Source organism: Argopecten irradians, chromosome 5, assembly GCF_041381155.1.
Source record: "Argopecten irradians isolate NY chromosome 5, Ai_NY, whole genome shotgun sequence".
Lineage (NCBI taxonomy): Eukaryota > Metazoa > Mollusca > Bivalvia > Pectinida > Pectinidae > Argopecten > Argopecten irradians.
In genome coordinates, this window is record NC_091138.1 from 37602023 (window position 1) to 37617287 (window position 15265).

General features: G+C 34.2%; 1 protein-coding gene across 2 annotated transcripts; it reads right to left on the reverse strand.

Moving 5' to 3' along the window:
* Positions 1-1494: 1494 nt before the first annotated feature.
* LOC138323743 (4-aminobutyrate aminotransferase, mitochondrial-like) lies at positions 1495-14989 on the reverse strand. 2 transcript variants are annotated; one of them, XM_069268562.1, is made up of 13 exons: positions 14784-14989; positions 13001-13137; positions 11511-11628; positions 11068-11117; positions 9148-9228; positions 7488-7580; positions 6931-7057; positions 6504-6652; positions 5446-5583; positions 4631-4798; positions 4162-4308; positions 3616-3727; positions 1495-3243 (listed from the first exon to the last, which is right to left on the reverse strand). In XM_069268562.1, exons 1-13 carry the CDS (start codon positions 14830-14832, stop codon positions 3119-3121), a joined length of 1494 nt encoding a protein of 497 aa, XP_069124663.1. In that variant the 5' UTR covers positions 14833-14989; the 3' UTR covers positions 1495-3118. The 2 variants fall into 2 exon arrangements, with proteins under 2 accessions (XP_069124663.1, XP_069124664.1); XM_069268563.1 differs by having other exon boundaries at positions 13001-13212; positions 14784-14901.
* Between the last annotated feature and the right edge of the window lie 276 nt (positions 14990-15265).

Sequence of the window (15265 nt, forward strand, 5' to 3'; positions counted from 1 at the left end):
AAATATTGAAGATGAAAATACCTCGCTATTTACCTTATTTGGTGGTGATGAAACCGACATAAATATTCGGGGTCAGTCTGCTTTAACTTGATTTAATTTAACACTTAAAAAGCTTATATTTCCATCACAGTAAACCTTTAAAAGCGAAAAATGAAATTGATATTGATAAAGATGTTGTCGTACGGTCGATTTAAGTAGAAAATTTTTGATTAAGTATAAAAGGTGAAATATCACCTCTCCACGAAATGTAAGGATTGCACTATTTCAAAATGGTCGCCTTTTTGGTAATTTCTTAAATTTTGTGTATAGAAAATTTACAAACAATAGAAGTCTAGGGTTTTGACGTATTTTTATATTGCAACTAGCTACAAATCAATACTATTATATTTTGAAAAATTATTTTTAAAAACTCTTTGATTAATGTTGAAACGAGACTTAAATCTAATCAGAGCATATCTTTATTTCGTTTCATATTCCCAATTCAGTCTCATATTTAGTTCATAACATGGACGGTTATTTCACTTGCTTGTTTGTTGTATGTGGTTACATTAGATATCTTAGCTTTTGTGATGGATATTAGAAAAACAGCGGGGATTTATCATTTTAACTGAAATCTTGACACTTAATATCATATGCAATTGACGTACCGGTGATACTTCATAAAAAGTTATTTGATAATACATTTCTCATACTTGTAGCTCAAGGGTAATTAATATTAATAACTCTACCCAATAATTTTTTTATTTAAGGTCGTATCTCCTGTGAATGTTATATATTACAGGTAGTAAGCTAGTGTTTTGGGAGACTGAGTGTTGCCACCTTGTATGGAGGAACCTTTGACAACCAATATCTTACTGACGAAAATTACCCCCCACCCGGTCAGATTAATACTGTCAATTGGTTAACCAATCGTCCGATTTATATTTTGTGCTGACTGCCTAGTAGGAGAGGAGCAGAGACTACCATATTCCCATTATGTCCCCTGCCAATTGGTCAGAGTCCAGGGAAATCCTTTGATGAGTGATATGAGGTTCAGAGATTAAATATTCAATTAAGTTACATTTCGCAACAATGTAACAGGACACTAACTGAACGAAAATCTTGTCCTGTATGATACTCAGTATTGACGCACTGACTTTTTTAGCTATGGTTTTCCCATGGCGACAATTTAGGGGGGATAACCGCCGTATGTTAAATTTCTTGGAACTAATGGTATTTCATTATCGCTGAATTGCATAAGCATTTTAAAAATAAAATAAAATGTTTTTGGTCATAGATGCGCTGGAAATATTAAAATAATTGGTTTTCTTAAACTTTGTGAAAACGAATTATGTTAATAGAGACATATATAGAAGATATATACATGTATTTTTTAAGCTCGTTTGGTGTCCATGACAAGAGAAAGACATATTGAAAGACCACATTGTTGAAGTGATAAGACATCTCCACGTTTAAATCCAATGTATTTATATATTAAAAATAAACATCAACAAGTTTGGCAGATAAATGTTTGGAATTTAATGCACCATTCACTGGTATATGCCAGTTTATATTACACAACATAGTACAAAGAAAATTTTAATTAGTTCTTTCTGTTCGTTTATCAACGAATCTTTTACCAAAATGAATTGATTTTTCATAATCCTTTTCATCACTGCAATGTTTTATCTAGATCTACATTATTTCAATGTTGGCTTGTTATTTTCTTACATTAACAGCCTAGTTGTAAATAAACATTTTGCTTTCATATATCACCGTAAAGTTATTTTAGCAGATGAAATTCGCGATTTGGGCCGAAAATTAGAAAATTATATTTGAACGAATCAGAATTGTAATTCGTTCCCTCTGTTCTCTTATCAACGATTAATTTACCAAAATAAACTAATACGTTTTATCCGGATCCTTTTAATTACTATATTAATCATTACTGTTTTGTCATTTTTCTTACACCAACAGTCTTATTGTAAATATAGATTGTCTTTTGCTTTGATATATAACCGTAAAGTTATTTTAACGGTTGAAAATTATCTCGATTTAGACCGAAAATTAGAAAACTATATTTCAAAGAATCAAAATTTTACTATTTGACTTCTAATATGTATCTAATTCACGGATCAATAGATATAGCCCACAAAATCGCGAAAAAATCATCCCGCAAAAATAACCGACTTATAAGGTATTCAAAACGCATTTTCTGATAACTCATTAGATAGTGACCTCCACATATAACCACTGTAAACATTGCTGTTTCTGTTTACAGGATTTACCATAACACACTAATACGAGTATGAAAGTGTCTGTATCTCTGTTGTTTGATAGTCCTGAAATAAATATTAATTTTAGATAGACAATCACATGTTTCCTTAGACAAGTTTCTGCTCCTATCTGCATGCTTCCATCTATACGTGAATATTCACGAGAATTGTTGCTTCATCGCTTTGTTGTTGTAAAGAACAGTTTATGTTTTCAATTAACAATATAAATCAAACATCCAGATCTTAAAGTTATTCCTATATAATCCTGACTAGAGAGATATGTGCTAAAACAATTTAAAATGCCCAACGGCAGAAAAGTTTAGAAATAGAAACTAGAATTAATAACGTGAAACATGATAATATAAACTACCTTCTGCACCATAACGCCTCAACAATAGACTCAACCCTTGCTTTTGTAGATTTCACCGACAGATTGCACAATTTTACGAACATTACGAAAAGCTCAGGGCTGCATATGTATATACCAGCGGACCAAAACATTGCGTTAACAAAAACTCTAAAAAAATTGTTTTGTCAATTGAATCTCTTTTCCGTTTCTAGAGTGGTACTCGCCATACATATCTTGAATTTTACACCAAGGATCTGTAATATCTTTCTGATTTTCTCCTTCTTAACCAGTAGTACAGCTCAGAAAAGAAATTGCCATAGATACATCAGAATGCCAAGACAGCTTTTTGACAATGAAGCCAAATCTTCAACAATACCGAAATCAAAAACATCTAATTAAGACAATTTGTTTCTCTGTTATGACTGTAGCTCTAAGGGTCATGAGAATCATATGATGAGAAGAAATTCAGCCTCCTTCTTGGTCAATTGGTCAGTTGAGTTGTAACATCACGCTGCTAGGAGTAGAGATCCGATATCACGGAATCGAATACATCCAAAAAGATATCCACGTGATTTCTGCGCAGAAGAAGTGTGGGCCGGAATCGAATGGAGCTGACGCCACAAGCGCCGAGATTAACACCTAAAACAAGAATAATGGCCCAGTTATTATTTTAATACTACGAGGAAGGCTGGTTGAATTAATTGAAATGCGAGACAAAGATACAATATGATACGTTTGTTTTTATTGTTTTATATCTTTTAATACGCTGAAATAATATCAAGAGTAATATATTCTGTGTTTGCATATTACAGATCTATCTGCCTTTGCGGGTAGGTATCCATTTTGACGTCATTATTTTTAGTGCAATTTACGTCCTTCTCTCCGAAGATTTTGACGTTACGTTCGTAAACATATAAGGTCACATTCAATACCTACCCTAAGGGCAGATAACTCTGTAATATGAAAATATGAAATATTTCATAGTTAGTTCATTTGTTGAAATAGTATTACCTTTTTGTCTGAGCCTGTGGAGAATATTTTCCCTTGTTTCTACATCCTTGACGTCAATTGCGCAATATGTGCCTACTCCTCGAGCCTTACTCAGTAGACCAGGGTATTTTTCCTGTTGTCAAGTATGACAGTATACATTAGCAGAAATATTCAATATTATGTTTACATGATAGTATAGAATATTATTTAGCATTAAAGACATGAAGATGAATAAGTTATATTCTATATGAGATTTTTTCAATTTTTAAAAGTTATGGCAAGTTTGATATATCATATGAAATTACCATGGGTTTACAGTTCAGCTCGATATGCATTATTTCGGAGAATGCTGTTGTTTAAGTAAAATCAAATCGATATTCGAATTGTTACCATTGGTTCATGAGGTTAGGCCTGACTGTATCAAACCATTTTTACCCTTTGACATATTAAAAATGAAAAAGGACACTATATCTTTAACTCCTAAAACTCAATCCTCCTTCATAAAACATTTGACCCAACTGGTACATAAATGTGCGAATCTATAGCATGTATGATGTCGATACCTACCTGCATTTCGTACAATCCACAGAGAAGATGAGATCCAGTGTCCTCCACCCGCTCTAAAAGACCCTCCTCCTTTACAAGATTCACAACCTCCTCCAAAAAGATCAATTTAGAAGGATCACCCAACCACGTGTTGAATATCCTGTGACCCTGAAATGACACCAATATGAACAATCATTAACGCCATATTATAGTATTATAAACAAATCCCCACGCCTGTAAATTCCAAACGTTGGTTTTATTTGATACTGTTGACCTCTGCAGATTATCTGAAATTAATGACTCAGTTAATCTTTAATGCATCTGTAATGAAACAATCACACGACTTACTTCTTATGGACTTGTGATCTTGTGATAAAATAAACAGTACGTGACCTAGAATATGTTTACTTGCACTTATTGATTTACAATTCATCATATTTATCGTGTGGTCTAAAAGGCTAATCTTTATCGACTTGACCGCTTTCCCTACCTCTTCGGGTCGTAAGTGGTCTTTGTAATAAAATCCCCCTGTAAGCATCTTTTTACTGAAGCACACAATATCGGGAGCTTCCCTTAGGTTGAAGTGCTCATGTGCCCAGAATTTTCCAGTTGAACCACAGCCGGTCTGCACTTCGTCCATCATCAAGGGGATTCCATACTGAAACAAGTATTAATAAGTGTTAATACGAACGGTTCTTAAAAACTGCAATGCAATATACATGTACAAATTTATGATTATGTAGACAAGTAATAAATCACTTTTATAACAGTTTTAATGACAATATCTAGTTTACCTAATGAACGACATATTATCGCATCTACAAATGTCCTTGAGGAATGAACATCATTTACAACTGTAATATCTTTACCCCACATTTTACCTGTTATCCCCAGTGCATAATAGTAAATGGCGAATAATTTGGGATGTATTTCCTAAGTCTATCTTACTTTCTTTTTTCTAACGTCTCCATGAAATTACCGCTTCACATTTGATCCTTAATTGGGCATTTACCCGTGTGAGGAAAGGTCTTGATTCAAACCCCTATCCGAGACACAATAGTCTATAGATAGAAGTAGTATATCTACTCCAGGTGAACATTCAGCATAACGGAAATAGAAAAGTGACTTGCCTGTTGCATGTATATTGTGACCGGGTGTGAATTCTTGATGTTTGTAACAGTATAATTTATCAAAATAGCACTGTAAATAGATGACAGGTCACACGCTTACAAGACACGTACATACCAAGATCAACCCACCCAAACAGAACGTACAGTATGGAGACGCTTCTGTCACTTTACTTACTTCCTGAGCGATATCCTGGAGTCCCTGGAAGAAGTAGGGTGTCGCATGGTTGTCCCCTCCTTCTGATTGGATCGGCTCAATGATGATTCCAGCCACCGGGCAGTCCTTCATGTCCCAGACATGTATGCGTTCTCTCACCTTTAAAGAAAAAAAGCTACAGTTAGTCAAACAATATATGCTACAATAAACTTTTTTCTACCATAAGGTGTTGTACCATAATACTAAGACAACCTTTTTTAACACCGTCCATACGGGACTATAGATTTATACCATACTACTCAACACCATTCTTTTCTTAAGTTGTAAACTAAGAGAGTTCTTATATTGATTTTACACACATGTTATTTTTCCATATTTTGATTTAGACATCATTCAGCATTCAATCATACAATGACAAGCACATGTTTATAAAAAATAGAAAGAAAAGAATCAATAAATCAATTAATCAGTAAAAGCACACAAAACAAAAGAAAGTATATATGTACATGTATGTGATGGGGCATGAAGCTCCATAGATTCCTGGAAAAAACTCTAACCAGTATATTTAGTTTGACAGCAAAATATTTGTTCTATGTCCTCACACTTCTCCACTACCTCGTTACTTCATGGAGATACTTCCAAAACCTGTAAACAAAGTACAATTTAGTAGAAGAACACAAAAATAAACACAAATTAATATTTCAAAAGAAAAACCTTACCTATGTAACTATGCATAAAAACAACAAATGGCTTTTAGATATATAATAAAGCGGACTATTTTTTCCAAGCAAGGGGTTACCATTTATACTACACTGTACAATAATATCAATGGGCGGTGATGGTTTTGCGGTGTAATGCTGTACAATTTGAGCTGGGAAGGGACACTGGGGCAGGAAGTATTTCTATAAAAACGATGGCGTGGCATATTTACCATCATGGAACTGATATATTGATGAACAAATAGCAACGGCCTTTGGAGTGATAAATTGCAAGGGGCCTGAATCGTATAGCTTTTTGACTATGTCTAACAGTAGTTGGGGTTGAAGCAAAGGGGGTAATAAACTTAGACTCTGCTGTACCTCTTCTAGGCAGTTGTTCTCCTCGGCTCGGTTTTCCCTCACAAATTGGTCCAGTGGATATTTTAGGTTAGGGAAACTGGCATATGGCCAATCCGGCACAGGAAAATCCAATTTTAATGGCCACTTTGCGTGGGTAACACCCAAAGCACCTGGAATAATGACAAAAATGGAAGACTGACAATACAATATAATTGTTAATTGGGCAAATCCATTGTCTTTTTAGATGTTATCTTTTATCTTTATGGTAAAGTAATAGTTTCATTAAGGTAATAGCAATTAATGTTGCCTTAACACTATCCAAGAGAGAAAGAAACATGTTTTATATTGTCAAGTGGCCTTTATATATAGGGACCCCAGGAAAGCGGTCTTACTAAGCAGGTAGTCTTCATATAGACATCATCGTAATGTTTGATGCTCTATGACATACCCATTGTTCTTCCATGAAGTCCGTTTTTAAAGGATAGGACTGACAGACTAGGACATCCTGGAGCTTTGCCTTCAATACATGACTGAATGTCCTCTTTGGAAATGGGTCGACCTCCCCTCTTACGACGCTGAGAACATCAAGTGGATTCAAGTTTCGTCAATTTTAGTAACAAATCTCATTGTCAAATACAGTAGAATCTTATTAACATTTACTTTATAATTAGAATAACTTTTCAAAGTGTTCGACTCGAATACTTATATAATTAGAATAACTTTTTAAAGTGTTTAGCTGTTTGTGCTAATGCATCAGTACTTCCATTATGGTACTATGCATCGGGCAAATGTTTAAAAAAAAATCGATAAATTTGGGTTTTCCTGCCCTTTGCCTTATATGTACATATATGATATTGGTATGTGAAAAGGCTTGAATCATTATTTAGCCCAACAGGAATTTTCAGATATCATAACAATCTAAGACATTGTGAGCGTTGGGGAAAGCGTTGGGGAAAGTTTAAATTGCATTAAGATAAGAGGGAAGAGTTAATTAATATATTTCACCTGATATGCAATAAACATAGCCTTCTGACTGTGTTCTACTGAGCATGTTCCGCACGCCATTGTCTGGACCTGGCTCAGACCAGGGGGAGCCACCTTCATGATAAGAAAAAATAGAGTTCTCTTTAAAGTCATCACAAACATATGAGGTATTTTCTTTTCAGAAACGCTGAAATAGTAGTCGCTTTGTCACAGAAAATCGATATGAGTGTTAGGATGTGTGGAAATGTTATCAAGGAAAGGACCGAATCTGTAAGGGTATGTAAGGCCGATCGATGTAAGATTGGAAGATTTTATTTAAATAGCTACCGACGACATCATTTCATTAGAAAAAAAGTATGCAATCAAACTGAAAGCATTTGGAACAACTGCAGTCTACTGGTGAATAAATAAGGAACTGTGATGTCCAGATTGACTTATATTACAGAACACTAAGTTGATAATATCACACGATTCTTCTCTGGAAATATCATGTTCTCTTTATCGCCATCAGCAGTCTCATATTTTCCTATTTGATTTGTCCTATGTTTGTATAGCTGGAGTCCCAAAAAAGCAAAGGACGCTTACTCTTCCAGAACACATGGTTTAATCATTCTCTATTTTAGAGCTTGTCTAGCAAGAAACCATATATAATAGTTAAATGTGTATTTCACCAAAGGTATTTCGAGTAGCAATATAATGTGGTATTATAGATATGTAAATTATGTCAATATTTTTTGTTGTTTTCCGACATGATGCTCCATGTACACCTGCTAGAGCATGTTCATGCCAAAATAATGTAAATAATTATAATTTTGTGTCCCCGACATATCAAGGTTAATCTAAATATATATAGGAATTAGTGAATATTTTGACCATGAAGCTTCACACGTGTCAAAACATTTCAAATCTATGATTTAAATACCAGTCTATGACCCTGAAACAGTAGCAGACTAAATAGACGATCATGATAGTCTAGTGGCGTGTTTCCATGCGCATAAATGCACGTAACAATATTTCCCACGATCATGTGATTTTCATTCCCAAAGATAAAATCTACATCTGCACAGCCCCCTATTCTCTAGGCTATTAGTTAGCTGTGACATAATCGATCCTTCTGGAGTTAACAAAAACTGCGTACGCTCGTAACCTTTAGAAATCAATTTTCGTACGGTATATCATTATACATCCCGTTTTCTATAGAGACCCCAATCCTTTTTATGGGGTAGGGGAACGATAGCTCAAGAGTATCTAACAATTAATGACGTCATCATTACATGTGCAGCAGGGCCAGTGATGATAGCTTGCCGAGGAAATTTAATGAAGCACGAGTCTTCAAAGTAGATATATATATATCAACTATAGTGAAAAAATTGACTATTCTTGTACTGATTAGTCAAAAATTACATTCGTGTTAGCATATTCTTATCTTTAATATCATGATATTAATATCCAGTATAAAATTATCTGTTTGTCTTGGAAATGTTCGAATCGAAATACGGTGATGAAGTCCTACTGGTAGTTTACAAACATTCGGTAAGCATACAGTTAAAGAATAATTGAGGAGGAATCAAATGATATATAAAGGAATGTTATATAAATCAAATGTGGCGGTAACGGAAATATTTTGTAGAAGAGAGAAAAAAACCAAAATGATGTAACTAGGTTAATGAAATTTCCTTACGGAAAGAAGAGCATTCTTGAGCCGAGCACTAAAGTCCCTTGGTGGATATACTCCTAAGGCCGGACGGTTCACAAAAGTAGCCTGAAAAGAGATGCGATATGTTAAGACATGGATAACCAGATATCTCAGAAAACATAATAAAGCATAAAATATTACTTAACGAAAAATTTACATTTTATACATTTAGTTGGCAAACTCATTTAGGAGAATTACTTCACCTTAACGTTATTGGTAGGTGTACCTTTATGACAAAAAAAGAGAGAAAAAAACAAAACAAAACGCTTAATCTGTCGGAATGCTTGTATTCATTTACATAGATATAATTATTTGTTTCATTCACTACACTCTGAGGCCTAATTTAGTTTTTAAATGATCTTTTTCTCTTATCTTAAATGTTTTAAGCTTAAAAATTTACAAGAGGGTTTAAAAAATAAGGGACAAACCAGGTCTTGTGATTCGTCAATATTGTTAATCTGCCACTATGACAAAAGGGGGGATACACTCTACCTATTATGACTATTTAAAGAGATAAATGTATAGCCCAATACCGATACCAAATACTAGAGAGAGGGTACAGTACAGATCGAGACAAAATCAATTACGTATGAATGAACACTATGTGATGTTTAAATACAAGTCTGAATTTACGCTACGTCATTGATAAGTTTATAGGTGCAGTTAGATGACCGCATTACCATTGAGGCGTGTCAATCGGTTTTTAAAATAAATCATTGTCAGTTTAAATTACCACATGACTCTGTGTCATTGTGATCTACTGACACACAAAGAGTACTAGATATTCTTTTGTTGTATTCAAAGCGATCGGGGGAGGGAGTGGGTTTGTTCTGCCTAACTAAATTACGTGAAAAGTCGTATTATGTCTAGTTCACCACACGCATACAAGCCTTTAAAAACACAGTGGTACCCGAATGTGGGTGATCGATTTTCTGGATTTGGCCTTTGCTTCATACCAATTATCTTTAGATAAACCTCCCAGTTGTGTAACACATTTGATTTGAGAAAATGCCAGCTTTTAGTATTTCACAATAGCTACCATTCCATACATACTATATAATAAGTGGCATTCATGTAATAATTGCAACTATTCATAAATATTTTCTTCACAATTTTTTTTTTTTTAAATATATGACAAATACCCGTTATTTGTTGATCTGGTGAGCGTTTTACACTCCAATCACCGCCTGATCACACACGAGTTATGTACAAATACCCCTTATTTGTTAATTTGGTGAGCGTTTTACACTCCAATCACCGCCTGATCACACAAGAGTTATGTACAAATACCCCTTATGTGGTAATTTGGTGACGTTTTACACTCCAATCACCGCCTGATCACACAAAGAGTTTATGTACAAATACCCCTTATGTGGTAATTTGGTGAGCGTTTTACACTCCAATCACCGCCTGATCACACAAGAGTTATATACAAATACCCCTTATTTGTTGATTTGGTGAGCGTTTTACACTCCAATCACCGCCTGATCACACAAGAGTTATGTACAAATACCCCTTATGTGGTAATTTGGTGAGCGTTTTACACTCCAATCACCGCCTGATCACACTAGAGTTATACACAAATACCCCTTATTTGTTGATTTGGTGAGCGTTTTACACTCCAATCACCGCCTGATCACACTAGAGTTATACACAAATACACCTTATTTGGTAATTTGGTACTCCAATCACCGCCTGATCACACTATATACTAATACACAAAAACCCCTTATTTGGTAATTTGGTGAGCGTTTGAGGCTCAAATCACCGCCTGATCACACTAGAGATATACACAAAAAAAAACCTTATTTGGTAATTTGGTGAGTACTTAAGGCTCAAATCAGCGCCTGATCATCACGCTATGATCAGTTCACTAACTAAACACTTTTTGTGAGGGTAACCTACCCTATTTTCATCTTTCATAACCGCATCAATTAGCCTCGGGTGGTTGTATCCTATAATAGAATAACAAAGCGTCTTTTATTGTCTCTTCAATAACAATTAATTCTATTAAAATAATTATCATGTCAAATAAAGCAAAAAATTTAAAACAACGAATTGGAGGATCATTATATAATGGAAAAAAAACCTAAATTTTCAAAATCATGTTTAACTTTACAATATAACTTGAAATCTCAAACTTTACATTCTCAGTATATATTGGTCTGCAATACAAGGAGTATACATTTTGTTTTCATGCATGCGCGTATTCAGTTAATATTTTCCTTTTTACTGATGCCGTCATAATTTTTTTTCAACATTTTATCGGTTTATAGATACGTTTGGTGTCGTTAATCTTTATTTATATTTCATGTTTTATCATATATAATATAAAATCGTAAACCTACCAATGGGAACGGAGGCAATTTGGGTGTACAAGTCCAGCAGAACATTGCCATCAACATCCGCGATGTAGTTCCCCTGACTACGCTGATAGTCCACGAAGAAGGATACAGCTTTGGTGTTCTACAATAAACAATAGCTACATTGGCAGTCATGGTACAAAATACTCTTACAATTCTTATACAAGTGTTCGCTTGTTTGAGCAATATCTGCCCTCTAAGTTGGGCGTTAGAATTGTACCTGCTGTCCCATTGCATGATCGTAAACGCGGCTAAGTTATATATATTTTCTTTTCTCATCTTCTTGAATATTTTTTTCCTAATATCTTCCTTGCTTTATTGCGGACAAAAAGTAAGAAATTATTATTCTTTGTTTCCAATTATTACATTTTTACGGTAGGCTCTCCATTAGGCCGAGTACTCCATCGAAGTAGATCAATATTTTTTTCCTAATATCTTCCTTGCTTTATTGCGGACAAAAAGTAAGAAATTATTATTCTTTGTTTCCAGTTATTACATTTTTACGGTAGGCTCTCCATTAGGCCGAGTACTCCATCGAAGTAGATCAAGTACTGTTAATGAAGTTAATAACTAACAGATGTTAAGTGTTAAAAACAAGGTATGTGTATCATCTTACTGTCTCTGACTAGTAAATGCCGTATGGGCTTGTAGGACTTTCCCTATCTTGACATATGACATAAGTATTGTTACTGCAAATACTGTGTTCAGGTCAATATGGAGTAAAAGTATAAAAACTATTTTCAATGCATAAAAAAAATACATTTATCGCTTAATTTTATCCATATATTTCACTGTGAAAAAAATTAATAACTAGATATACGCTGTGAGCATTGTGTAAACTAGTACCAAATGACACGCAACCGTCCTGGTGAGACACAATTACATTAATAAATCTAAAACTACCCCACATAATTAGTACACCTAAACATAAATATAAAGATGTAATGCTGGGAATAGATAACACACGGGGATTGCACGAACATAATGAACATTAACACTACCTTTTGGCTCTTCCTTAACTATCTGGATATTAATTCTCCTGTTTTACAGGTAAAGTTTGTTTGATTAGATTTGAGTTTTACATTCGGTTTCGTTATTGTTGGACACGTCATTATTACATTGTACATTGTAATCAAACATTTTATGTATTAACTGAACACAGGTAATTATTACGTAGGCAATATTTCATGTGAAGGCCCTTTTACGTGAAGTTTTTCACATGAAAATTTCCATGTGAATTTCAAGGGAAGAAATATTGCATGTGTATATCAAACATAGTAATTTAATTATTTTTATATACAAAATCAGTTACTTAATACGAATCTCTTATGTGCTGAATGTAAGTGTCTTATTACAATATCCAATATTATTTTAAAACATCTTATTGAAATATCTGAAAATAAAAGTTAATGTTTTTGCTATTTATGAACTTCTTATGGCATTAAAACTCATGCAAGCGCACTGTCATGTTTTACCTGTATGGTATCTAGTTCCTGGATCAGCTCACGCGACATGGGCCCCGGAATCTCTGTGCGGACGAAGGGGCCATCCGGTTCCAATGGGTCCGTCTTGACCACCTCTGCCACAGCTGGAGTTCCATAACTCCTCAGACCTATCAGACATTTAATGACGTGACGTCACCACTTTGTGTGTGCTGCATGTTACGTCATAACTTCAGAGACATCACCTACGTAAGTTTTACCAATATTTCAAGTATTTCATTATAATATGAAAAGTGTTTCTAGTTTATTTATATAGAGTAATTTATTCATGCTGGATCACTCAAAGCATTGCTTATTCAGTCCCAACAACAATACAAATATTTGGTTCCTGGCGAAGTTTAAACAAACAAACAATGAAGAATAATGTTGTAAGTTTATCACAATGCGAAATGATACGTTCTTGTTGGGTCCATGGTAAAATAGAATAGAAAATATCGAAAGAGAAACGTAAGAAATTGTCCTATATCTAAGGACATTAAAGGATAACAGGCGATGATTAAAGTAAAATCGTACCACATCATATCGAAATCAATAAAATGCATTCACGTTTAAAAAAAATCATGACTGTGTCATTTCTATATAATATATATGCATATTTATATACAGTAGCTAGCAGTCTCTAAATAATGCTGCGTAAGCATTATTTTCATTTTGATAAATGAGAGCCTATATGTAAACAAAATGTACCAGACAACTTTGAACGCATTATGGATTTAAATTGGAATGTAAATAACTGTATTTAACAATGTGACATGTTTTAACTAATAATCTTTTAAGATTGCTATGTGCGATGGTCGAAATAGGAAGGTCATATTCCAATAAAGAATACTCTTATTCAACAACTACCGCTGCTCCTTGTTCAATTGTTAAAGACACAAACGATTTTATGCATCGTTACTGTGTTTCACAGAACACGTTCATGGACCGTGATCGAGATTAAACTGACACAGAACCATAAAAGCCTCCTATGAGTCATATGGTACCATCGACAACCGTAGCTTCGTATGTGCTCTAGCACAGCACGTCTAGACCTGATAATGCCAGACATCTGAAGGCTTGGAAAGCTAAGTAGCCCATTACAAGAATTGGGGTACACACATGAAAGTCTGGAACATATGTGCCGAATCAGCAAAATTCTTCAATAACGTATGTCGAACAAATACGTTTTATACCAATGTTTGGTTATCCACACATGTTTTATGCGGTTTTATAAAAAAGAAAACGTTTCTCAAGTGTAAAGTCACAAGAGATTAATATGTATATACAATTTTATTTTAACTTTTTATTAATGATTCTGTTTTTGCGAGCAAAGAGTGAACAAAAATAGCTACAGATGAAAAGATGAAATAAGATAATATAAAGCGTCATTCAACAATGAGAAATTACATACGTTCAGAAAGGGTAACGCGCAATGGAACTATGTTACCATTGTCTATAATTATTTTTATCAACCAAGATCAGATTTGTTTTAATAATTTGTATATATATTAAGAGTATATTAAGACCGGCGTAACAATGAATGGGTATCAATTTTAAAAAAATATCTGTAAAACTGCTTCACAAGGTTATATAAAACAACATTTTTCACATTAATCCATTTTGAACAAAAAAAGGAGTGAAAACACTTCAAATAAAAAAACAACCTAAAATGTTTATTTTCTTTTCATATTGGTCTTTTAATTATAACTTTAATCTATGTTGGATAAACTCACTAATATGCTTTGCCGTTGATTAATACGATAAGGTTTAGACTTACCCCGTGTAACGGTAGACACAAATGTTCTGGTGGACCACAATGCTGCCATGACTGACTCTACATGTAATGTGACTGTAAAGGCAATAGGCACTGGTTTAAACCAGTCGGCCGAGGCGTGTTTATCAACAACTGTCAAGGCTACGACTGCGCGGTAACCAGGAAAGTACGGAACAAATCAAATCATCCTGTTTATTATCCACCCGTTATTAGCTTTCTAATGTACAATATGTGTTATTTGGTTCGACAATAACGTCAATGCACTAATGATAGATACTATATCTGTTGTATTTATGTGTGCCTGCGTCTGGTGTATGTGTGGATGCACGCGTGGTGTGAGTTTTGTGTGTAAATCGTTACAGGGAGTGATTCAACGCATGCGGGCAGCTCATACTTTTTTTGTTATTTCTTAAAGAATCAGAATTCAAAATTCAAGACAAGTATAGGCAGCTTTTTTAAATTCACAAGAATGAAACATGACGTGA

Bases quoted from the DNA above. Each gene is read 5' to 3' on its own strand.
- LOC138323743 (XM_069268562.1), bottom strand. From the start codon at position 14,832: ATGGCAGCATTGTGGTCCACCAGAACATTTGTGTCTACCGTTACACGG. The intron at 13,138-14,783 runs GTAAGTCTAAAC...AATGTCTGATAG, and splicing joins TGTGTCTACCGTTACACGGG to GTCTGAGGAGTTATGGAACT. The intron at 11,118-11,510 runs GTAGGTTTACGA...ATTCTATTATAG, and splicing joins AATTGCCTCCGTTCCCATTG to GATACAACCACCCGAGGCTA.